Source organism: Hirsutella rhossiliensis, assembly GCF_020360975.1.
Source record: "Hirsutella rhossiliensis strain HR02 chromosome Unknown scaffold00009, whole genome shotgun sequence".
Taxonomy (NCBI): Eukaryota; Fungi; Ascomycota; class Sordariomycetes; order Hypocreales; family Ophiocordycipitaceae; genus Hirsutella; species Hirsutella rhossiliensis.
This window is the reverse complement of record NW_025408675.1, coordinates 2,558,051-2,580,068: the sequence shown is the minus strand read 5'-3', so window position 1 is coordinate 2,580,068 and position 22,018 is coordinate 2,558,051. Positions and strand designations below refer to the sequence as shown.

The 22,018-nt window shown below is 55.6% G+C and overlaps 6 protein-coding genes across 6 annotated transcripts; 3 read left to right on the top strand and 3 right to left on the bottom strand.

Annotated features, from left to right (window-relative positions):
- Positions 1-2,278: 2,278 nt before the first annotated feature.
- HRG_08230 (FAD binding domain-containing protein) lies at positions 2,279-3,879 on the bottom strand (the record flags this gene model as incomplete). Its single annotated transcript, XM_044866701.1, has 3 exons — positions 2,279-2,814; positions 2,866-3,715; positions 3,772-3,879. 3 exons carry the CDS (start codon positions 3,877-3,879, stop codon positions 2,279-2,281), a joined length of 1,494 nt encoding a protein of 497 aa, XP_044718590.1.
- Positions 3,880-4,659: 780 nt separating this feature from the next.
- On the bottom strand, positions 4,660-6,771 carry HRG_08229 (protein-arginine deiminase (PAD) domain-containing protein; the record flags this gene model as incomplete). Its single annotated transcript, XM_044866700.1, has 2 exons — positions 4,660-6,671; positions 6,732-6,771. The coding sequence occupies 2 exons, from the start codon at positions 6,769-6,771 to the stop codon at positions 4,660-4,662; spliced, it is 2,052 nt and encodes a 683-aa protein (XP_044718589.1).
- Positions 6,772-8,732: 1,961 nt separating this feature from the next.
- On the top strand, positions 8,733-9,937 carry HRG_08228 (lysine-specific metallo-endopeptidase domain-containing protein; the record flags this gene model as incomplete). The annotated part of the gene is made up of 2 exons (XM_044866699.1): positions 8,733-8,940; positions 8,988-9,937. The coding sequence occupies 2 exons, from the start codon at positions 8,733-8,735 to the stop codon at positions 9,935-9,937; spliced, it is 1,158 nt and encodes a 385-aa protein (XP_044718588.1).
- Positions 9,938-13,701: 3,764 nt separating this feature from the next.
- HRG_08227 (uncharacterized protein) lies at positions 13,702-14,835 on the top strand (the record flags this gene model as incomplete). Its single annotated transcript, XM_044866698.1, has 1 exon — positions 13,702-14,835. The coding sequence occupies one exon, from the start codon at positions 13,702-13,704 to the stop codon at positions 14,833-14,835; it is 1,134 nt and encodes a 377-aa protein (XP_044718587.1).
- Positions 14,836-15,994: 1,159 nt separating this feature from the next.
- On the bottom strand, positions 15,995-16,324 carry HRG_08226 (uncharacterized protein; the record flags this gene model as incomplete). The annotated part of the gene is made up of 1 exon (XM_044866697.1): positions 15,995-16,324. One exon carries the CDS (start codon positions 16,322-16,324, stop codon positions 15,995-15,997), a length of 330 nt encoding a protein of 109 aa, XP_044718586.1.
- A 2,791-nt stretch (positions 16,325-19,115) lies between these two features.
- Positions 19,116-21,049, top strand: HRG_08225 (amidase domain-containing protein; the record flags this gene model as incomplete). Its single annotated transcript, XM_044866696.1, has 5 exons — positions 19,116-19,182; positions 19,232-19,350; positions 19,408-19,529; positions 19,595-19,662; positions 19,716-21,049. 5 exons carry the CDS (start codon positions 19,116-19,118, stop codon positions 21,047-21,049), a joined length of 1,710 nt encoding a protein of 569 aa, XP_044718585.1.
- Positions 21,050-22,018: the final 969 nt, after the last annotated feature.

The window sequence follows — 22,018 nt, the reverse complement described above, 5'->3', positions numbered from 1 at the left end:
GAGGAGTCTCACGTTCAAAGTACTGAGGTTCCTTTTCCCTTAACTGATGGAAAACAAGCCTTTTGATATCCCCATCGAGGTTTGGCCAGACAGTGTTAAAGAAGTTGATTATCCAAGTTTTGTCAGTGAACGAACACGTTTCTACCCGGGCTAACTCACTGTTCCAGCATCAAGCTCGCGGTAAAGTACGCTCGCATGTTGGCCCATCTCATTAAATCGCTGTCATTGAAGGCGAGGCTTGAGGAGCTTGAGGCTGGAGGCGGAAGTGAGAAAGCGAAACTTGAGACTGGTAATAGCGGGGAGAAGGCGGCTAAGTTATGTCCAACGCTATTCCGGAAATGTGCTTTTCCTCAGAGCTGGAAAAAGGTCTATTTCGGGGCTGGCGGATGTAACCGCCCTCTGCCACCCTCCCGCACTCCTCGCCATCCGACCAAACGATCTGCATATTTATTGACTGGTCGGCACCCTTGGCCCCTGGTCACATGCAGGACTCACCGCAAGGGCCAAGGCGTCCCATGGTTGGCCTCGCCCACCGCGGCCAGGCTCATGGAGATACGAACGCCCAGGCCATGGGCCGCATCGACAATCACGACGATGTATGCACTACCCCGTGCGGGGGCGGCAATAGCCGGCTTGCGATCAAGCTATCGCGGTATCAAGCTTGCATCTTTCGTAGGTGTCTGTGGGGGCGTACCTAAAATTGAGGGTCATGATGCCTTCCTGGGTGACGTGGTGGTAAGAAAGACCATGATCCAGTATGACTATGGCCGTTGCTGTAAAAAATACAGTTGGAGACGACCCTTGCGAGTCTGCTTCTAAGCTGTCTCGCACTGAGTTCGGATGCGATGAGGCCGAATTGGTTGGAAGGGAGCGCTGGACTGAAGACGGTGATGTTACCCAGACATCTTCATCGGACGTCATGTTTCACGTCTATCCCGACGCGCCGCAGCCGAGCCTCGAGCCGCCAAGCTCATTTCCATCGGATCACGAGTCGATTTTCCCTTCGCGAGTGCCATCGCCAGGCGCACTGCCCCTGACAATGCTATGTCTGCCATTGCTGAGCGTTTTAGCCCACGTGGCGGCTGATGAGACTTTGGCGTCCACGGAGCCCATGCTGAGCCTCCACAGCCCGTCTGACCTAGCCATTTCCGAGGCTCAACACATGTTCCCTCATGAGACGGGGTGATTGTCACGTAACCTGAATGTGAAGGGCGTTGCCAAGCCCAGGGGCAGAAAAGGGAGGCGGTGGCGGTGCTGTAAGGAATCACGAAGCACATTCTCGGGCCTTGTCATATAACATCCCGGCCGACCCATCGGTAGAGATCAAGCTCACATAGGAATAACACCCTGGCTTCTGCTCACAGACAGTGTCGAGCGCGCGGCGCTAAGAGGTCTGAGCTTCACGAGGAGCAGCAGGAAGCACTGATGCACCTGAGCAAGGTGGTAATGCCTCCAATTCTCCATGCACAATTCCCAAGGCTCTCAGGTACTCGCACATTGATTGAACAAGAGCTATGGAGACAGAAAATCTCCCTACATCGTTTCCGAGATCTGTCCAATTTGCGGTTCGACTTTCGATTCCAAGGTTTCGCCGGCAGAGCCCAAGCTATTACGAATAAGCGCTCCAACGAAGAGGCCGGAGCGGGGAGAGGACGAAATAGCTGGCGTTGTTTTGAGAGCACCACGTTGGAAGATTCCACGTAATGTGTCCCGTAGGATAGAATGATAAGAGTACGGAAGGCAAATACGCGGCTGCTCGCTTCAACATCTCCAGAGAGGTGATTAACCTGACATGCGAGGAATGGGACCAGAATTGGCATTTAGTTTTGAGCTTTCTGTATATGACGATGAATTTAACAAGTGCACTTTGGCTTGCCAGTATGCCCAGTACGGACTATTCCCACAAACCCGTCCAGGCCGGTCACCTTTTTTAACTTGAGCTCGCTTATCAGTATCAGGCGGTAGGTAATTAGAAATTATCCCATCTCAGAATCATTGCTCGATTCGGCTACTGCCAGCCGCAAGATGCAGCTGCTCTAGACTTGGACTAACCGTGAGAAAAGCTGCTTTGCGGCATTGCCGCTCTAGAACAGCACATGGGCGACGTTTTCCTCGACTCAAGATCGACTGCCTTGAGCCGCTTGAGGGCATGATTTCTACTCCTTCCTAGTCTTCGGAATAGCCCTTACAGCAGCGTTGCATGGGCTTTCTCTTCCTGTATGAAGGAAAAGGTTGAATAGAGTAGAGTGCAAAGCTCTTGAGTTGTATGTAAATCCCCTTACGTATGATTCCCAGATCCCCGCAACTGAAAGTATCCTCTCCACAGCTCTTGCAAAACGCCCTTGGGATCCCACTTGGCCGCTACTTTATTCAAGCGGCTGAAGCTCTCATGCCCGTATCGTCGGAGCACGTCTTGGCTTTTGCCCGCGTAATTCATGTACACGAAGCCTCGGAAAAGCCCTCTCTTCTTGGAAAGCGCCTCAACGTCCTGTATAAACGCCTCCGACGACTTCTCAACGAGGGAATCCAGCCGTTTGTCGCTCCATGTAGTCGTCACCTGCACAATCATCAATGGTCCATCCTTTGGCTTCAGCCCGAGTGCGTTGCCGCCCTTCTTCTGCATTGCGTCGACGATGTTCTTGGATATGGGCTGGAAAACCAAGTAGGCCATGACTTCAGCGCCATTTGCGGCCGCCAAGAGCTCATTCACGTATGCCTCGTAGAGAGACACGATATCATGAAACATCTTTTCCGACGTCGTGGCGACAGAAGTGTCCCACCATGTCTGGCGCGAACCCCAGGGCTGGTCGATTGCTTTGGACAGCGCCGAGACACTGGCCACCTGCGTCACGTTCGAAATGGCACCCGGCACAGATTGGAAATTTTGGAAGGCTGTCGGGATGGTGTTTTGAGGCGGCGGCGTGAACTGGAACAAGCTGGTGAGAGCGATGAACTGTCCCAGGCCCGGTTGGTAGCTCAGGACAAAGTATGCGTGGGCCTTTGGGTTTTCCACCAAGCCCTTGTTGGTGAGGTCTTGGAATAGCGGGATGAGCGTTTTGTTGCGCTCGCCGGGGAAGACAATTGAGTTTGCCCACAGCTCGCCCTGGGAAAAGGCGACAAGGTCGAAGCGAGTGACGATGCCAAAGTTGGAGCCGCCGCCGCCGCGGAGAGCCCAGTACAGGTCCGGATTCTCGTCTGGCGAGGCATTGACGATTTCTCCGGAAGAAACAACGATTTCGTAGTTCCTCACATTGTCGCACGCCCAGCCATACGTTCCCGAAAAGTAGGAGATACCCCCTCCGAGAAGCAGTCCGCTCACCCCAACGCCAGCAGCCCGTCCGCCGACAGCGGCCAGCCCCATCGGGTCGAGGGCTTGAGACACGTTGATCCACCGATTTCCCGCTCCGACAGACACGGTTCCTCTGTCGCGCGAGACAGTGATGTCGTTGAGATGGACAAGGTCCACGGTGACGCCGTCGTCAATGTTGGACCCGCCCTCAAACGCCGTGTGGCCCCCGGCCTTGACGGTGAAGGGCGCCCTGCGAGATGTGAGGGTCTTCATGGCCTTGGAAACATCCAGACTGCTTCTCGGGGTCACGAAGCAGCGCGGATGGACCTCTCCTTGCCGGTTGGACCAGTACATGTTCTGGTTGATATACATGGTGGTGTTGGGGAAGGCAACCTTCCCGGGTAGGACCTCGGCCAGGGCATTGCACTACGCGCACTCGTGTCAGCATGACGAGCTGAAATTGGGCGTGTAAATTTTCATACCGCGTCTACGAAGTGGTTTCCATCTGCTGCTGCCGCCGCTGCCGTGGCGAGGGTGAAGCAGGTTGCCCCGACAGCTTCGAGAGCCAAGCTCAACGAAATTGGCCGCATTTTACCGGATCACCTCGCGGATGTCGCTCCGCTCAGGTTTGCTCAGGATAGAGATTGATTCGGCAAGGAGAGACGGAAGGAGTATCGAGAGTGCGGGTTTGAGGCGAGCCGCAAGCACCGATATCGGGGACCGACTTCAGCACAACGAAACCTGAAGCGAGCACCGAAGCAAGAGCGACAATTTCGAAAGAAATCTGCATGCTTTTATTGGACTCCCTCGCCTAACAAAGCTCATCTAACTGGGGCGCTAGCCGCCTGCAGGTCAGGGGATCACCGGCTCTGCGTGCATTTGCATGTCTCGTGCTCGCAGTGTGGCCAACGCAGGTCCAGCATTTTGTAGCTTCTCCACAAACACAAGACAATCTCTCGATGCCTCGGCTCTTGTGGAGGATTACAAGGTTGATCTGTGAGCTATCACACCAGGCCACGGAGATAAGGCGAGTCTAGTCCATCTCGTGAGGACATCCAACCAGCGCTTGTGATGACGAGCCATTACTGTAGGCGTGCAGCTGGCGAGCACAGCATTTATGCAAAGCAAGCTTGAAGGGAGTTTCGTCTTTGAGCGCCACGTCGCGGGGTGCACGGAGCTTCCAGGTTGGGCCAGCTCTCGTAGTGCCAGTCTCTGCTCCAATGAACCGAGACGAACCAACTGCATGCAAATCTACGGCATATCGGGACAAGAAATTGGGGTTATTCATAATCTGCGGACGACACAACGCTCTTAGGGAGGTGCGTTAATCAGTCGGCGGTATCTAGGGCTGGCCTCATCCAACGACTTGCTCACCACCACACGTCACTGAAGTCTCGGATCGTGTTGGTTCCGCAATGAACTTCACCTGACCCGAGGTGATGCGACAGCCAATCGTCAATGAAAGTCACGGTGTAGTTGATCGAGGCGTAGGTCTCGCTGACTGCCGCAGCCATCATGTCCTTGCCATTGATGAGGGGACCCCACGGATTCGGCGCAACAACCTTTGTTCGGCTGAGGACGATGCCATTGATGGTGCCAGGGTAAAAGGCCGACACCTGCTTTTCCTCTGAGCTCGGTTCTTGGCGACTCCTCAATCGGTGCGGCGGAGTGCCAGCTTCGCGGACGTTGCGAAGCAGGTGGTGCTTGACCCGGCCAGGCTTGGATGCTGGATTGTGCTCATCGTGGTCATGCTCGACCTCTTGGCGATGGGGCTCCTCCTTATCGTCGTCCTCCCCCAGGTCGAGGCGGCACATTTTGCCCACAAACGGCTTCGCATCATAGTAAAAGAGGGCGGGAAGGCGGACGACATGCTCCTCAGCAATGCCAGTCTCCCGTTTGATAATGTCGACATTCTTCTCGATCATGCGGCTGCAGAGCTCCTGGACGATGGTGAAGTTGGCCAAGTTGAGCACCTCGTTTATGGTGCTGGCAGGCACGCAGCTGGGATCGTTGCCCAACGACCTCGCCCGAGAAGTGGCCGCGGTTCCCCCAAAGCCGGCTTCCTGGGCCTTCCGAAGCATCTCGAGGCCTCCTTTGGGGTCGCTGACCATCATGACCCAGCCGAGCTCGTTGTCGACGGGAAGGAACTGGAGAAATTCATCCGTGTGCCCGACGAAAAGCCAAGAGGTGTCAATCTCGACAGGACTCTGCTCCTCTTGCGCGAGTAGGAAAGGCGTTATGCGCGGCTTGACTCCCCACTGAGATCCCATGACTATCCGTCCCGCGGGGAATGATTTCCCGTTGTGCGAATGGGGTGGGATGGTCTCCAGATTGCCCATCGAATCTGTGGAGTCGCCGGCGGCGAGAAACTGAACGGCGCCGGTAATGTTTGACCGGAGAGAAGTGAAAACCAGACGGCCGGACCTGCGCCAACTCTGGGCAGAGCGAATGATGACGTGGAGCCCGACAGGGCCGTCGGGACCAGGGATGCTCATGTATCCGGGCTCGAAGTAGTCTTGGACCCAGATGTCGGTTGCGCCCTCGGTGGTGTCGTTGAAGAGAAACAGCCCCCTTTCAATCCCGGCGCTACGCGTCACATTCTCGAGAGCGTGGATGAACATGTGCTGCCAGAGGTCGTCTCGGAATCCTCGCGGGTCGTCGAGGGGTATCAGCGCCGTGGGCAGGCCCGTCAGAGATGAAGCCTGTGAGAGCACCTGCTTGGTCTCTTGACCATGATGGTGCGTGAGAACAGGAGCGACGCGAAGGGCCACGCGGTCTCTGGCCTCGGCGTCGCCATCTCTGACGAGCAACTCGACCGTCACTCTGCCGTCCCATACGCCCGGGCGACGTACGTCTCGGGCGTCGATGCCGAGCCGGATACCGGCCCTGAGACGCTTGGCCGAAAAGGTATACTCTGGCGTGACAAAGACCCATCCCTCACGCGTCTTGTGGAAGATACGGACCATCGAGTCGGCTGTATAGTCCGCGATGTAGAGCGAACCTACTGCCGAGCGGCTCAATCCAGAGTTCGGGACTGTTCGAAGCGGCGCAAGGAACTTTGGGTTGCGCAGCACGTCATCTGAAGCGTCGTGGCATTTATCAATGTCATCATCAGATGTCGAGTTGAGAATCCGAGACGAGCATCGACGATCGGTATCGACAATGTTGGCCAAGAAGAGCGCGCCGCGCTGCCTGGACCACGACTCCTTGCCGAGAAGGTCGGAGTCTCCAGTCACGTCAACCCTGCCGTCACGATTGGTGTCCGCCACGATTGTGACCTTGAGCGGATGATGGTAGCCCGTGCCATGTTGGGTGCTCGTGGTCTCGGCGGCGGCGTTCCCGGCGTTGCCAGGGTGCAGGGCTTGGGCGGTGACGGAGAGTCCTGGGAGATGGTGTCAACGGACGAAGCCACCTCCACTTGAAGCTGATGGGGCACACATACCCAGAGCCAAGAGGGCTGCGACTTTGCTGATGGGCTGCATGGCAGGCTGATTCCGGGAGAAGCGGTCGTCCAGAGCCGTCAGACGGAAGCCTGGATTTCAACGGAGATGACAGATCTGCCGCGGTGTGCTTGTCAGGAGGCGCGCGGATCGGGAGGGTGATTCAACGAAGAAAGAGATGTTTGTCGTCCGCTTCCATCTTTGTTCTTGCCAAAGAGGTGCGGTAATCGCGGTGCCACGTGGACGGGCATCGAACCTCGCAGGCAGAGAAGGTGTGGTGGCAGCGACTGCGCCTGGCTGGTATTCGGGGTGCTCATGCCTTGTGACGCACGAGCACAAAGGCCCTTAAATTGGCTAGCAAATACGTGTACGGACAGTCGATGCTGGGGACTTGTTCCAATTCTCGCATCGACGGAGGTGGATGTCGGAGGCGGTATGTGTGGAAGTCAAAGGAACCGCCCCTGACCAGGCTTGTCGTGAGATCCATCGTTGCAGTTTAAGACGTGAAGTAGCTCAAGGCCACCGTCTTCAGCTCGTCCGCGGCAGCTATCCAGACCCTTATGAGACAAACTGCCTTGAGTTGTGCCGCTTTGGTAGATCCAGCGAACCGAGACGGCACCATCTCCGCAGCGGCAAGTAGCTCCCACGACTAGGTAGTATAAGGTCGATCCCTAAAACCGACTTGTGCGACCTGTTTGATAAAGCGAGGCAGCTGGCGAGAGGTAACGGCGTGGCAACGCGGGCTAGGAGAAAGGGCCGGGCAACGGACAAGGACCGAGAAACACGGCCAGTCAGGGGATTTAGTCTGGGCTCTCGCGGATTGTGCGACCATTGCAGAGCGAGAGGAAGTCGCCTCGGGGAATACGCGCTGGGCTGATGACCTGTTGGCCCAGAGCGTGCTCACAATGGAGCTATCAAACGCGCCGATCAAAAGAACGCTCAAGGAGAGGAAGGCGAAGGGGGGCCACTGCACTTACAAAATAAGCCCTCGGAGTTTTATCAACCGAATGCAGAACCGGCGAACGGGATTGGCCTGCCTTGGTGTATATGCAAGGCCCAGGTAGATGCATGAACCGGAGTCGGAGCCGTGAGGGAAGCCAAGTGTGGCCTGCTCGTCACCAAGTTGGAGATGAAACTTCAACGGTGCATTCCTATAAAACAGCATATCAGCAAGATGTCGTCAGTATAGACGATGCAGCGCTCCTAAGGCAACTGTGAGACAACCACTGCGGCGTGTAGCCAAAAGTGAAGTGTACACTCCAGCAAGTGTTCTGCAAGTGGATCCTGAACCCATGGAGATGCTGGTAGCAGCTGACAGTGATTATAGGGAACGAGTCACTCGAGACTGACAGCATTAAATCCAGGATTGCTGCATGAAGCTTAGAAATCACATCTCGGTCTCGACCCATTCGACGTCGCTTCCTGGCTTGCCCAGGCTCGGAGGGGACCTCGACCCGTCTACTGCGACTTACAGCTCAGTCAGAGGGCTCCGAAGATCAATCCCACAGCGGTGACACGTAGGCAGAGCGGAGTACGCATGGACCTTCGATACCTAAAGTGCCACCGTAGCTAGGTTCATGCAGCTTCGTCGAGAAGGCGCGGTACGGTGGCACGATTTACAAACGCAAGGGGCGCGCGTCACGTACTTGGCTCTCACCATATTGACAGTGCCCGCTATTTCGTTGCTCGCCTCAACTTGACGTACTGTACCTCTGAGTGGCCAGAGTGTGATGAGACCTCAAGGAATAAGGGCGCTACGTCTTATGCATTATTACGGCTGGCACAGTTACCTACGAAAGCTGGCATCGTAATAAGAACGACACATGTTCCATCTTATGCATATCTGTCAAAAACGTTCTAAAAGGCCTCCCCACAAGGTGTGGTTCTCTGCTCTATCAAAGTAGAAGAACTGTCTTGTTGGACTGGCATCTTTGAGCCAGCTCTTCCACTCATCAAGGCATCCTTACCACTATCCCTCTTTTGTCTCTGCTGCCTTTGCAAGCATGAAAACTCTTGCGCCCCTGGCATTTGCCGCTGCCGCTTTGCCTTTTACGAATGGCCTGCCTAGTACAATTGATGTCCACGCTGAATTGGTCAACGGGACAACGGTCAACATCACTTTTATCAATGAGAGCGCAGAATCCTTTAACATTCGTAAAACTTACTCTATCCTTGACGATAAGCGTCTGAGGGTGATGAATGTGCACAATGGTACGTTCTCTATGATAGTCCTCAGCGATTTATCCTTATTCCTTTAGTGGACCAAGGACTTCAGCTCAGAAACGGGTTGCCACCCGGTGGCAAACGGGAGGAGCTCGAGTTTCAACCCATGCCAGCACATGGCAGTATCAGTACAACTATCGACATACTTGATATCCGCGCAGTCTTCTGGCTCCCTAGTCATCATACTTTCCCGTTTTGGGTGGCGGGCAGCCTGGAGATTGCCGAGGAGGGGAGCACGACGATAGCCGGCATCATAGAGTACGAAACGGAGAAAGTAACCATAAACAACGAGCTTATCCCCCCGCTATCAGATGTCTTTGAAGATAGGACTGATTGCTCTCCGGAATGGACAAACGTGCTTAAGGAAGGCATACTTGGCTGCGCGTCTCTGGCAGGAGCGGCGCAGCAAGCTGCATCGTGTGGCTCGGCTCTTCGAATGGAGGATTACTTCAAGGACTCTAGCCAGGAAACGAGAGATTCTGTTGCGGATACCTTTGCTAAAGTTGCTGCCGAGTGCAGCCTAAACAACACACGACTTTACTTCACATGTCAACATCGTTTATGCCGGCTGAGCAACACCGGTGCATATTTCTATTTTTCAGACCCATCACATGTCCTCTTCTGCCACCGAGGGTACCTGGCACCAACGTTTCCGACGCCTGACAGTCAATACTCTGTTGTCCAGACCCTGATTCACGAGGTAACTCACATAGAGCGGGTCAAGGGAGCACAGGACCTGGGATATGGCTTAAAAGGCATAACGGATATTGATAAGGATGATAATCTTAACAACTCCGACACATATGCTTGGTTTGCTGCTGCAGTTTACCTGAACGAGGAGACGATGAACAAAACAAAAGTCGAGGAAAGGTGGGAAAGATCGCGGTACAGCCAATTCAACCCTTCTCGCATTGGGAATATGACCAGATCTAAATTTCTAAGTATTCCGATCAGTGATCGCTTGGAGCGATTCGAGTTTGAATAGATCTCTAGAATATATTCTCGATATACTTGTCAGAAACAAGAAACTCTTGTTGCCGAGGCGGCCCGCTTCCGATGGTCCCGAGCTGTCGCATCAAGAATAAAACAAGGCGAAAGAGTTTTAGCAAGCGTATCTATTTCTCGCAAGTGTTCTATCAATAACTCGGTTACGACCAGCCGAGTTCTGCGCATCAGTCTCTCGACTGTTCTTACCAACGTCACCAGACTAATGTTCAAGTGACCAAGGATTAGCTCGCACTCTTGATTTTCGTGTCATCTTCACTTGGAAACATATCAGCGTCGCGCCATGTTATCAGCGTGGCACGTTGACTGCTCACTGAGTGCATTTTCCGCGTCATTGCATAATAGCTTGAGGCTACAGGCCCGAGCAAGGGCAGCACAACGCCTTTCTTTTTTCCACAGAGCGTCAAGCTTCTGGGCCCTTGCGCGAGTCGACCAGTTTCCGAGTAATTGGCGGAAGGGGGCGGCATAACTCCCGGTGCACTCTGGAACATGACCGAGACCGACTCCTACACCAGAGTCGTCTAGGCTGGCTGATTGTCCAGTCTTTTCGATACTCTCTGGCCAGAGGCCCTGGGATGTCGTGCCCAAGTTGGTCCCTAAAACGTAGTCGACCTATATTTCTGGCTACCCGGATGATGTGACTATTGTGTGTGGTTTGGGGCATGCCGTGTCGCGTCCTGTATCACTTGAAACTCGTCCCAGACATTGGCTCTCAGGAGACCTTTCTTCACGGCGAAAATGGTCACCATGATGATAGCCACACTAGAGGACGTTGCTTTGGCCCATCTCCGCGGGAAGGCCTCTTGGCTTTGATGCTGCGCACGCCCGTTACCCTGAGGAACCATTGGGAGTACTGGGTGAAGACGGGACGTGTGGGCGCAAGAGTCTGATAAACTGTGTGCAGTGTGCAGCTCTCACCAACAGGGAGCATGCCGTGAGGCCAAAGACTTTTCATGTTGGTAGGTGCACATGTTTATGCTAGGATGGGGTTGGGTTGAGGGAGTTGCACATAGGTAGGTGGCTGACTGGCTGTTATACTGGTCAAAGGGGATCGGTTATTTACATTATTCTAACATGGTCAATTGGCTGCATCTGCTGGGCAAAAGGACCGCGGTCGATTCCCGATCTCGGTCATTTCAGCTGCACACAGCAGGCAAAAGGAAACCAAAGTCTACGCCATTGAGTCCCAGACGCGGCCGGCTTTCCCGCCATTCGTCGCCTTCCACTACAGTACACGTCAATATTGGTGGTCGCAAAGCCGCTGCGCCTCCGGCCTAAGCACATATGGATGTAGTTGGTGCAGCGTCAATTCAGTTGACGGCGGCTCATGTCCGAGATGACGCGGCAAGGGCGGGACAAAACGGACACTTGTGTGGTTGGTATTCGACGTTGGACTTGTGGCCCGCACGTATGTGCAGGTGTGACTCGTTGCCCCTTTGATTACAGGTAGAGAGAGGTATCAGTGCCCCGAGCAGGGAGGGCAAAACTCGCAGTGGCTGAGTCGGCGAGCCCCTGCTTGCTGCTGCCATGTGCTCAGCCCCCCTTGATGAGGTGAGGGTATTGGTTGCGGTACGGGCGCGGCTCAGTCTCGCGTCGCCGAATCCCATGAATGTACTGTAATTACTGGTTTTCCCTTGGCCCGAGGAAATGTTCCTGGCGGACATGCTGTTGGTGTGAGACTAGCCAAGGAAAATGACGATGGAGAAGGCTAAACAGGAGGATTGTCTTGGCATGTAGGTACAGGATTGCGATACCAACATTGCAATCCAATACAACGCGGGAGCCTTGGCCGGTGGCATTGTTCTTGGCTGGAAGAACCGTTGCCCACAGGAGACCCTGACCTCGTGTCAGCGGCGTGTCTACCGGTCGAGATATTACTGTCCAAGTTTACGATTGAGTGCCTGCCAAGAGTCTTTTCTCCCCCATCATCCCTCCAGGGCCGTTGGTCATCTTGTCGCCTTCCTGTTGGCCGCTCTGCGATGTCATCAGCTCTTCAATTTAAGTTGGCGACTGCGCACAAGTCTGCCGATAGTGTCCATTTGTCGTACGTGCATTCACGAGCAGCTACTCTCAGCAGCCATGAGCCTCTACAAGCCTCTTCGCTTCCCACGTGAACAAGCCGTCGGCCTGTTGTCTGACCAATGGCCAAGTAGTTGTCGTGTTACGTACTTGCCGTCACCAGCCTCGAGGGGCGTCGCTTGAAGGGATGGCCACGGGAGATTGCGCCAGTTCCCGCGTCCGGATCAACGACTAATTAGCTGCGGCCCCCTCGGCCATGCTCCGGGCTCTACGTAGATACAACATAACTACCGTACCGTATACAGATACGGTACAGGCAAATCGTCACGCCCGGCTTGGACTCTTTATCCTTGGCGCCCGGGCTCTTCTGCATTACGGGGTGCGCATGTCGCGCCAAGACGTGGGAAAAAAGAACCGACGGAATCGAAAAACAAAGCAAAAGCAGCAGAAGAGAAAAAGGAAAGCGGTATTCCGTCCGGAGCATGCACATGTGCTGCATCAATGTAGGGAGTCACACGGGGGGCCACGAGCTGCATCCAGCAGTCATCTGCCCCTGTCCTTGGGTCGAAGCACAGGGCCAGAAAAAAGGGTCGAAGCCCTTTGACTATCTCGAGTTATCTCTTGGCCTGGCCAAGGATGTCTGCCAGCACACCATGCAACCAGCCTTGCATCTGTGATACCGTAGAGGCGACAGGCAAACAAGTCGACGCTCGACGCTTATCAGTTGAGGCGTCGACGAGGTGATGTGCCAAGATAGTCAACTCTCCGTCTCTCGTTGCTGCGGGGGCCTTCCGTGGGAGATCGGCCGGGCCCCCGACCCCCCGACCCCCCGACCCGGCATCGTCCAGACACCACCGGCCATGTCCCTGTCTCAAGGGTATCAAAAAGCGAGACCCGATCTGGTAGAGAGCTTAAAAATTATATTGCCTGCATTGGCCGCCTGGAAACAACCCGCCTGATGTCTGGTGATTCTGGCACCACGCCAGCTCTATTCATCTCTGTTGCTCAAACGGATACCGCGTCTGCCACCCCTGTTCCAGGCGCCTCGGGATCTTGATAAGAGCAAGGAAACTTGCTTGGGCCGATGATCCGACGTCAACAGAGGCAGGGATGGATGGGAGGGGGCTTGGGGGGGCGGGCAGGTGACTCGGCGCAAAGCTGCCCGCCGTTATTCCCCTTCGAGGAGCAGTCGTCGTTGGTTGGCCGTGCCCCAAGCCCCCGAGCCAGCCTATCAGCGCCCGTCGCGATCGTCACTCAGGTTGCGTCGCTGCATGGAGCTATCGCCCGGGGCCAAAGGGGGGTGTCAAGCCTCTCCTGATACCGCGTGTCGGTTGACTCAAGGACGCACCCCCCTACTCTGCTGGGCCACGACAGGAGGGAGGCTCTGTAGACGTTGGCAAAGTTCACAGATGATTGTGACGAGCCTTATCATTGAACAACGACCGACCATCCCTGTGTCTTAGCTCAAACTCTGATGGCCGCAATCGACAATAAAGGGCCGGGCCCCTCCGTCCCTCGCCGGGCCCATTAGATGGTTCTGTGTCTCCCTTGAGTTTGTTCTTCATCCTCGTCTGCCCTTGGCCACATCTTCCAACTACGGACGAGTCGACATAAATTGCGCCTTGACCCATTCCCCCAGCCAACACGCCTTGGTCTGGAGCCATCGACACTGGATGTGCGAGAGCCATGACAACATAGACTGCCCTGGCCCCACGACCCATCAACATGGCCGCCTTTGACCTCTTTCCGAACCTCCCGTGCGAGCTGCGGCTCGAAATCTGGAAGTTTGCCATTCGTCCCGCCGGCCGCGGCGTCCACCGCTTCTCCATCTTCAACCACCACACAGACAAGACCGACGTATCGAGGAGGCTAGCCATCACCAACACCAATCAGAAGCAAGCCGTCCGCCACGCAGCCGCCGCGCCGCGCGTCCCCGGCGCAGGCGACGACCATGGTTACTCGTGGACCGAGGGCAACGACTCGGCCTACCTCTGGGATGCCGGGCTCTGGACCGCCTGCAGGGAGGCGCGCGAGGTCATGATGTGGCACTTTCGCGTGCAGTACTGGGACGACGCCAGACGGACCCTGGTTCGCAGCCCGGGGCACTGGACTCCGGCCGCCGTGGCCGAGGAATTCGAGGACATTACCGCCATGGCCACGGCGCGGCACGGCGGCCGCGAGTGGCATCTGATGATGCAGCCGCACAAGGATCTCTTCTGGCTCGAGCCCCGCGACTGGAAGGCGACGGTCGAATGGCAGACGCTGTTCCTCGACCTCCCCTTTGCCTCGTTTCGCCGAGGCTACGGCCACCTGAGTCACATTGCCGTCGAGCACGACCCGAGCTGGAATGTCGACCTGCCCAAGGACCTCGGCGCCCTGCTGCAGGAATCGACGCCGCGCGGCTTTATTGCCCGGGCCATGGCCGAGTGCGCGACCAACAAGCTGTACTGTTTCATCTGGCTCGTTGATCGCGCCCTTGTCCGGGCAGATCCCGCAGACGCCGTGTCCGAGGACATGGAGCATGGCAGTCACGCTGAGGAGCAGGAGGAGGAGGAGGCGGCGGAGGAGGAGAGTGGGAACGAGGGAGAGGAAGACGCCGAAGAAGCCGATCAGGAACCCTCTTCAGATTTGATGACCTTTTATGACTGCAACCGCGTCTACATGGACACGGACAGATCCGACCTCGTCCCCGACAAGTACGACTCTGATGCAGAATACGAAAAGACGGCCTTGCACTTTGTCCAGCTGCTCGGGACCATTGGCAACGCCGACTACTCCCTCATGGGCGACGAAGACGGCACCGCCGAAGACTTTGACTTCAGAGTCGACGAGTATCTCGGCGTTTTGGCCTGCATGTAGACGACCTTCTCCTTTTCAGTTTAGCCTGTGTCTTCCCGGGATACCACTGGCGTTTTCGGACCGCCACCGAGCGTGCGAGCATCAATGAGGTTTTTTTGTTCATTGTCACGAGGGCACATGAAGCATGCATCATCCATACCATGTATTTTGGGCCATGAGACCGTGTCTCTGCAGCATAGATTGCTCTGCATTGATTAACTTGATTTGACGCAACAATTGTCCCGATTCCCTTGCGGATCAGGGCACGCACCGGATTCGGCGGACAGGAGGGCGATCTTTACCGCACCTTGTTCTTGGCACGTACAATGAATGGCATTTCAAGGGCGACGCTTTTCGAACATAAGTACTCTCCCATGAACCAGCGGTCCGGGTCCTACTTTCTGTGTATCCTTTCGTCTCATGTTTTGGTAAAGCCGGAGTCCATACTCCCTTGACGTATCAGCCGAGTCATGCCGCGTCACTTCCAAGACCTTTGGTCCATTTACAATCACAGGCGTTCTGGTCGCGTATCAAACCCAACATTCGCTGGTAGCCAGCTTGACCCAGCTCCTGGAGCAGCATTGTTTGGTGTTGTTCGAGCCGGTCCGTTCTGGAATAGGACCTGAGAGCCTGGGTAGGAACTAGGAACAGTCAATTCTACGCCTCCCCAAGCTGAATCTGCCGAGACATTGTGGCTTGCCTGCTTTGTGACCATATCCTTGAACGGACATTGGATCTGGGGTCCAAGGTCGCTTGACACAGGAACACGAAGTGGTCGTCCGAGGAGCCCGCCCCAGCCTCGGATTGCCAAACTGGCCACTTGAGTCGGTGGCTACCCAGCGAGTAGTGTCGTGTAGGTTCGAGTTCAAGCAGTGCACCAGAGTCGCTTTGGCATCGCGAAAACGCTGAAATGTGTCCAAATCCATTTCATATTGGCAGCAAGGCACATTCAAAAATACCGGGAAGCCAAAAACACCCGCAACGACGCACAGCTTCCGACCCGATTGAGCAACCCTCGACATGTGCTCACCAGCGGATCCATTACGCTCAATGCTGGGTCGCAGTGCTCCCATTCGTGTATGCCCAAGCTCTTGCTTCCCTACTTCATACAAGGTCTTTCTTCCTGTAGGTATGCCCCAACTCCTCAGTCAACATAGTTCCGGGATGAACTACCAACACTCTATGCTGCCAACAAGGCGACGGCCACACCGAGAAGCGGAGCCATGTTGACAGCGGCGGCTGTCGGCGCGGCACCTCCAGACGACGCGCTGGTGCTATGGGTACTGGTATGAGAGGCCCTTGTCCCCGTCACCGTCGCATCGCCGCTCTTGGTTACAGTCGTCGTAGGTGTCGCGGCCTTGGTGCCGACAGAGCGCAGGCTGGAGCCAGTGGGTAGATTCGACGTGAGGTTCTCTGACAAGGTCTGGGTGATTTTCGTTGAATCCGACCGCTGCTGGGCAAGCGCACTGGCAAATATGCCAAAGGCGAGTAATGCTTGCGTGGACTTCATGGCGTATGTCGATTGTGAGTTGCGATAGAGCCGTCAATAGCTTTGCAGGCGGCGTGGGCGGTCAAGTCAAGCACCTATCGGGAACCAGGAGTATGTATGTATAGCGTCGGAGTTACATGGAGGGTCTCTTCCCCCCTTTAAATCCCCAGTCCAAGAGTGCTTGCGTCCTCGAGATGCACCTCATGCTACCATCATGCAAGCAACACTCCATTTAGGCAGCTAGCCTGGCTTCCCCTCAAAAGGACCTGTAAGCTGAGGGGCTGAGCATCATGACGTCGCTGTGCATGGCGTTGATTCGACGGCCGGGTTCCTAGATGACGAGAAACAAGCTTTCAAGCTCTGTGAGACGCACGTTGCTTCTGACGTGGTCCCAGTGAGGGGGCTGCCGATGGAACCGAACGTTGAAGCGGTCGCCACGGGATCTGTTTGCCGAGACCGCGCCCTGCAGATGTCCGCCCGCCTTTACATAAACATACACACGGGAGGGTTCTCTCCAGTAAGCATGAGCTAATGGGTTTGCTACGGGGTAAGGGTAGCCTCGGTATCTGGAGAAGAAAGAAGCTTGTATCGAGGTTGTGCCACGGTGCCGATACAGGACATGTACGTGCATGGATAGTGTCGCTTGACGGCGGCGAATGGGGGCCATTGACTGCGTAATACATCGACCATTGGATGCGTAATGTGGCTTTTGGATTCCAGTCCTAGTTCGTGCTCCCGTTCAGCGCCTTAGTGATTCTCCTAGGTCATGTTGCTGAGCTCCTGGAGTCCCGTTTCATCTATTCTCACTTAACGTGGCAGGGCAATGCTTGCATTCAAGGAACATGTCGATACATGTCTGATTCCATATCAGTGCAGTCGTGCAAATAAATGTTTGGTAATGCGTGGAGGTTTACTTAAGGCTCGAGGATTGCACACGATGGATGTCCGCCGCTTTGAACTAGGATGACGAGACAGGAAAGCCCAGCGTATCCAGCCTTGAAATACAAGCATTGCCTCGTCCATAAATGGCGGAACTGGTGATGAGAGACCAATCGAGTTCGAAAATGCCAAGACTTGACGTGAGCGTGCGCCAATTGTCGACAACGAACTTGTCCGTGGCTCCGCACAGCAATCTCCATCGGCTTTTTGGCAGTCAGAGAATATTCTCATTCTGTATGCCTGACGCAGAGTCTTTCAGAATCTGAATGTCTCTGCAGTCTGCACGCATGGCGGCCGCGCGGCCGTGGCCCAGTTATCAAGGGTGGTCAGAGTTGGACTGCTGCCACGCAACGACGGGGCATGAAATATGCTCAGAGGGTGCCATCATCAGTGACTATTCGGTCATGGAGCCCGTGCGCTTCGTACACACACCAGTGGAAAAGCCGCAAATCGGGCTCGGCGTAGCTGGGTAGCTTCGAGGAGGGTTATCTGTTTCACTACAGTTAATGTATAGTATGGAGTAGACGTCGCTCGATTGACGAGAGAAAGATACTTAGCAATGATGATATGCGATGAAATGAAAGTCCAGAGACTGGGCACACGACAAGGCGACAGTGTCTTTCCATGTAAGATGAGCCCTGTCAACAAAGGGTGAACCGTCTTTTTCTGCAACTCGAGATAGGAGTAAAATGCCAGGGGCTGTGGAACAAGCGACTATATCCTCGTCTTTTGAGACCGGACCCGGACGATATTGGAGCGAGTCTCACGGATACAAAGCTCCTGTTCTGCATTTTTTTTGCACTGTTGAAGTTATCCACGCGTGCGCCGTACACTCAATGCTCACATGGTTGAAGATGAGAGACTGAAGCAGACAATACGGCTCAATCCCACTTGAACAAAGTATGACTTGAGTGTTGCTATCTCGCATGAGTAATAAAGGTCGGCGGTTAAGCGACCGTCGAGCATGAACAGGACCGGCAGTTGAGCGTTTCCAGCTGATTAACTTGAAACGTTTGGCCTACACTTCGTGGATGAGCTGGTTAGCTGTATCAGCGCCTCAAGGACAGGAGCACTCCAGGTGTCTAGATTTCTCGACGCTGCCGTTGTACATGCACATTTGCCGGGCAATTGACACCTCCATAGGGCCCGGGCCTCCATCCATTGTACTATCGCCAACTTCAAGCTTCATGGCACGGTCAGCTGCGCATGCTGATTATCCAACAGGCGGACAGCATCGACTGGTAGAGATAGTGTCGGCTTAAAATTGATGGGCTCACGTCCGCTAACACAGCCCTCGCGTCTCGGAGGGGCTTCAAACGCCTTTTGAGGGCAACTTATCCTAAATGGCCCCCGAGGCACGCATCCGAACACATGCTAGGGCTTCTAAGCCTGGCTAGAGGCTGGGGCCTTGTCTCTTCCGTCCTCGGTAAGCTCGCAGGACCGGAGATTTGCGCCGGTGTCTTGACAGCCATGTGGCCTTTTCACGTCTGGGGTGCATGTCCCCTCTTGCGGGTGCCCTTGGCTACATGCTGATATTGCAATGCGTCCTCCCTAATTGAGCCTGGGGCTTTGTAGCCGCCGAGCCGATGACCGCTTGCATCGGCCGCCAGAATATCAGGTTGCTTACATGTGCAGTAGGCTTCAAGCTGCTGCCGGCCGCTGCCGCAAAGAGAGAGAGATTAAGAAAGGCGACCGTCAGTTGATGCAACAGTAGTACAGGCCATGCATTTAAGGGCGAGGCCCGAAACTCGAGCTGGCTTGTGAACCATTCCCGCGGCCTGGGCAGCACATGCCGAGCTTTTGCTGAAGTGCATTCCCCCTTCATTCGTCAGTCAGAGGGCTCAGCGCTCGTTCTCGGGCTGCACACGTAGAGATGGTTCCGCTGCTATCCCTACTAAACGTCGCCGTTTTCGCCTTGGCCACAGGTATAGGCGCGACAAGTAAGTCCGCGTTGCCGACCGACTGTCATGTAGTTTCATGGTGCTGAAGCTGACGCCAGCGAATCTGCAACTTCAGGAGCTTCGTTCCCGAGCCTCCGCGACGTGACGCTTGAAGATCTTCAGCATGGGTTCGAGCAGGGCTGCTTCTCTAGTACAGACCTAGTCGAGGTTATACGCTCCAGCTCCCACTCATTACGGCCCGTGTTGTTCCTGACAGGTTCACAGGTGTATCTCGAGCGCATCCGGCAGGTCAATGAGCAGGTGAACGCTGTCACGGAAGTCAACCCGGACGCGATCGACATTGCCAAACGACTGGATAATGAGAGGGCGCGGAACGCCATCCGTGGGTTCGTCGCATTTCTTCGATGACTCTGCCTTGCTTGAGCCCATGCTGACGCCAAGCTATGTGAAGGCCTCTGCACGGGATTCCCATCCTGCTCAAGAACAACATTGCCACGCTAGACAAGATGAATAACACGGGTAAGCTCGTCCACGCAAAACCCTTCATACGTAGGTCCCATCTGGCTCACAAGACCAAGCTGGATCATACGCTCTGCTCGGAGCCACCGTCCCACGCGACTCCACGATAGCGAGGAAGCTCCGCCAGGCAGGGGCCGTCATCCTCGGCAAAGCCAACCTCAGCCAGTGGGCCAACTACCGCTCTTCCAACTCGACCAACGGCTGGTCCGCACTCGGCGGCCAGGTCTACGCAGCATACCACCCGAAGCAGGACCCCAGCGGCAGCTCGAGCGGAAGCGGCGTGGCTGTCGACCTGGGCCTTGCCTTTGCGGCCGTTGGCACCGAGACGAGTGGCTCGATCTTGTCGCCGGCAGAACGCAATAACATCGTGGGCATCAAGCCTACCGTTGGACTCACCTCGCGCCACCTCGTCATCCCCATCTCGGAGCACCAGGACACAATCGGACCCATGGCGCGGACGGTGAAAGACGCGGCGCACCTCCTCCAGGCCATGGCGGGACAGGATCCTCGGGATAACTACACTTTGGCGATTCCCTTTATCCCGGACTACGCCGCTGCGTGCGACACAGAGGCCCTCGACGGCGCTCGCATCGGCGTGCCTTGGAACGTCGTTTTGACGGCAGACAAACCCGAGGATCAAATCTCCTCTCCCGAGCTGGAAGCCTTCAGGGCCTCGATAAAGGTCTTGCAAGACGCTGGAGCGATAGTCGTCGAGGCCAACTTCACTATCGACAAGAATCCCGACCACGCCCGCAACGGCGACATTGTGCTTCAAGCAGACTTTATGACCAACTTGGCCAGTTACTTAGACAAACTCACTTCCAACCCGCAGGAGTTGCACACACTCGCCCAGGTACGCGAGTTTACGCGCAAGACACCCGTAGAGCAGTATCCAAACCGCAACACGGGCCTCTGGGACCCCATCATCGACAAGCTTGGCTTCAACAACACAGACGCGCGCTTCTGGGCCGCCTACCAGAGCGTTTTGAAGTCGGCGCAGACCAACGGCATTCTCGGTGCGCTAACGAGGCACAATCTTAGCGCTGTCGTGCTGCCCACGTCGCTGGCGCCGGAATGGGTTGCCGCCATCGGCGCACCAGGCGTGACGGTGCCGATGGGGTATTTCCCGGCGTCGACCGCCGTGACCATGGAGCCTCGCGGCGAGCTGGTGGAGGCGGGCCCGTCGATTCCGTTTGGATTGAGTTTCCTGGGACGGCGCTGGTCCGAGGCGCATTTAATTGCGCTGGCACATGGCTTCGAGCAGCGGACCTGGGTCAGGGGCCGAGTGAGGCCACTGGTGATGCCTGAGGCCGAGGTCGCCGAGTCTGCCGCCTGCCAGATGCCCAGAGCCGGGTACCATAGAGCAAGGGTTGTGGCGAGCTCGTGAGCGATCATTGCTCCTGTATAGTCTCAGCCATCAATATAAATGCAAGCAGGAGATCGGCTGTCCAGACGTTGGGGATACATGTAGGACGAGGATATCCCCGAAGAGCCGGTGCTCTTTAAATGGTCCATTGGACCAGGTTTTAGCTTCATCCCAGCACGCACTCGCCGACAACGTGTGAATCTGTGACTTGGATAGCCCTGCCTCGGCAGACTTCAACAAGTTACACGGAAGTGCCAAGCCCCAGCACTGGATCGGGGCCTCGGCAGTGGCCAAATTAGCCGGGCAGGGGGGCTTCTTGGTTAACAAATGGAAAGAGGGGGGCCGGTCATCTGTCAAGGAAGACGTGTTTCAGATAAAGCCAGATGCCAAGCGGGCCGGCCCGGCGCCAAGGACCCGGGAGTGGGGCTCCGCGCCGTTGCCCGCGCCGCCCGGGACGGGAGGGAATATTCGGAGTTGCCGTTGGCTGCGCCGGCGATGGCCATGTGGCTTCAGAGACAGAGATTCTGGATGCCGACTCTTCATTCGCTCCCATTTGTATCCCGCCTACAGCGATCGAATGCGATCGTTACGTTGGCACCGGAATGCTTAGCTGGGGATTGCTTGACGCGACCTTAACCTCTTTGCCAGGCGTGAACACGCTCATGCTCGATTCCACGTCAGCTCAGCGCTCATACGAATTCTGATTAATAAGTATCATCCTCTGCCAAGGTCTGTCCATCTCTTTTCGTACCGTACTTGGGTTCCAACTCTACCCACCACACCAATGCGATCGTCCTTCTCAAGCTGCAGCGCGACTGGGACGCTCAGATCACAACCGTGCGAGGGAGACTGGTCCAGCTCATTCGGTGCGATGTCAAAGAGTTTCTTCAAATTGCGTTTTAAACAGCACGAGACTGCTGACATTAGCCCTCTACATTAAGTACTTTTCAAACATGTAGCGCCTGAATCCAGTAACCGCATGAAGCATGA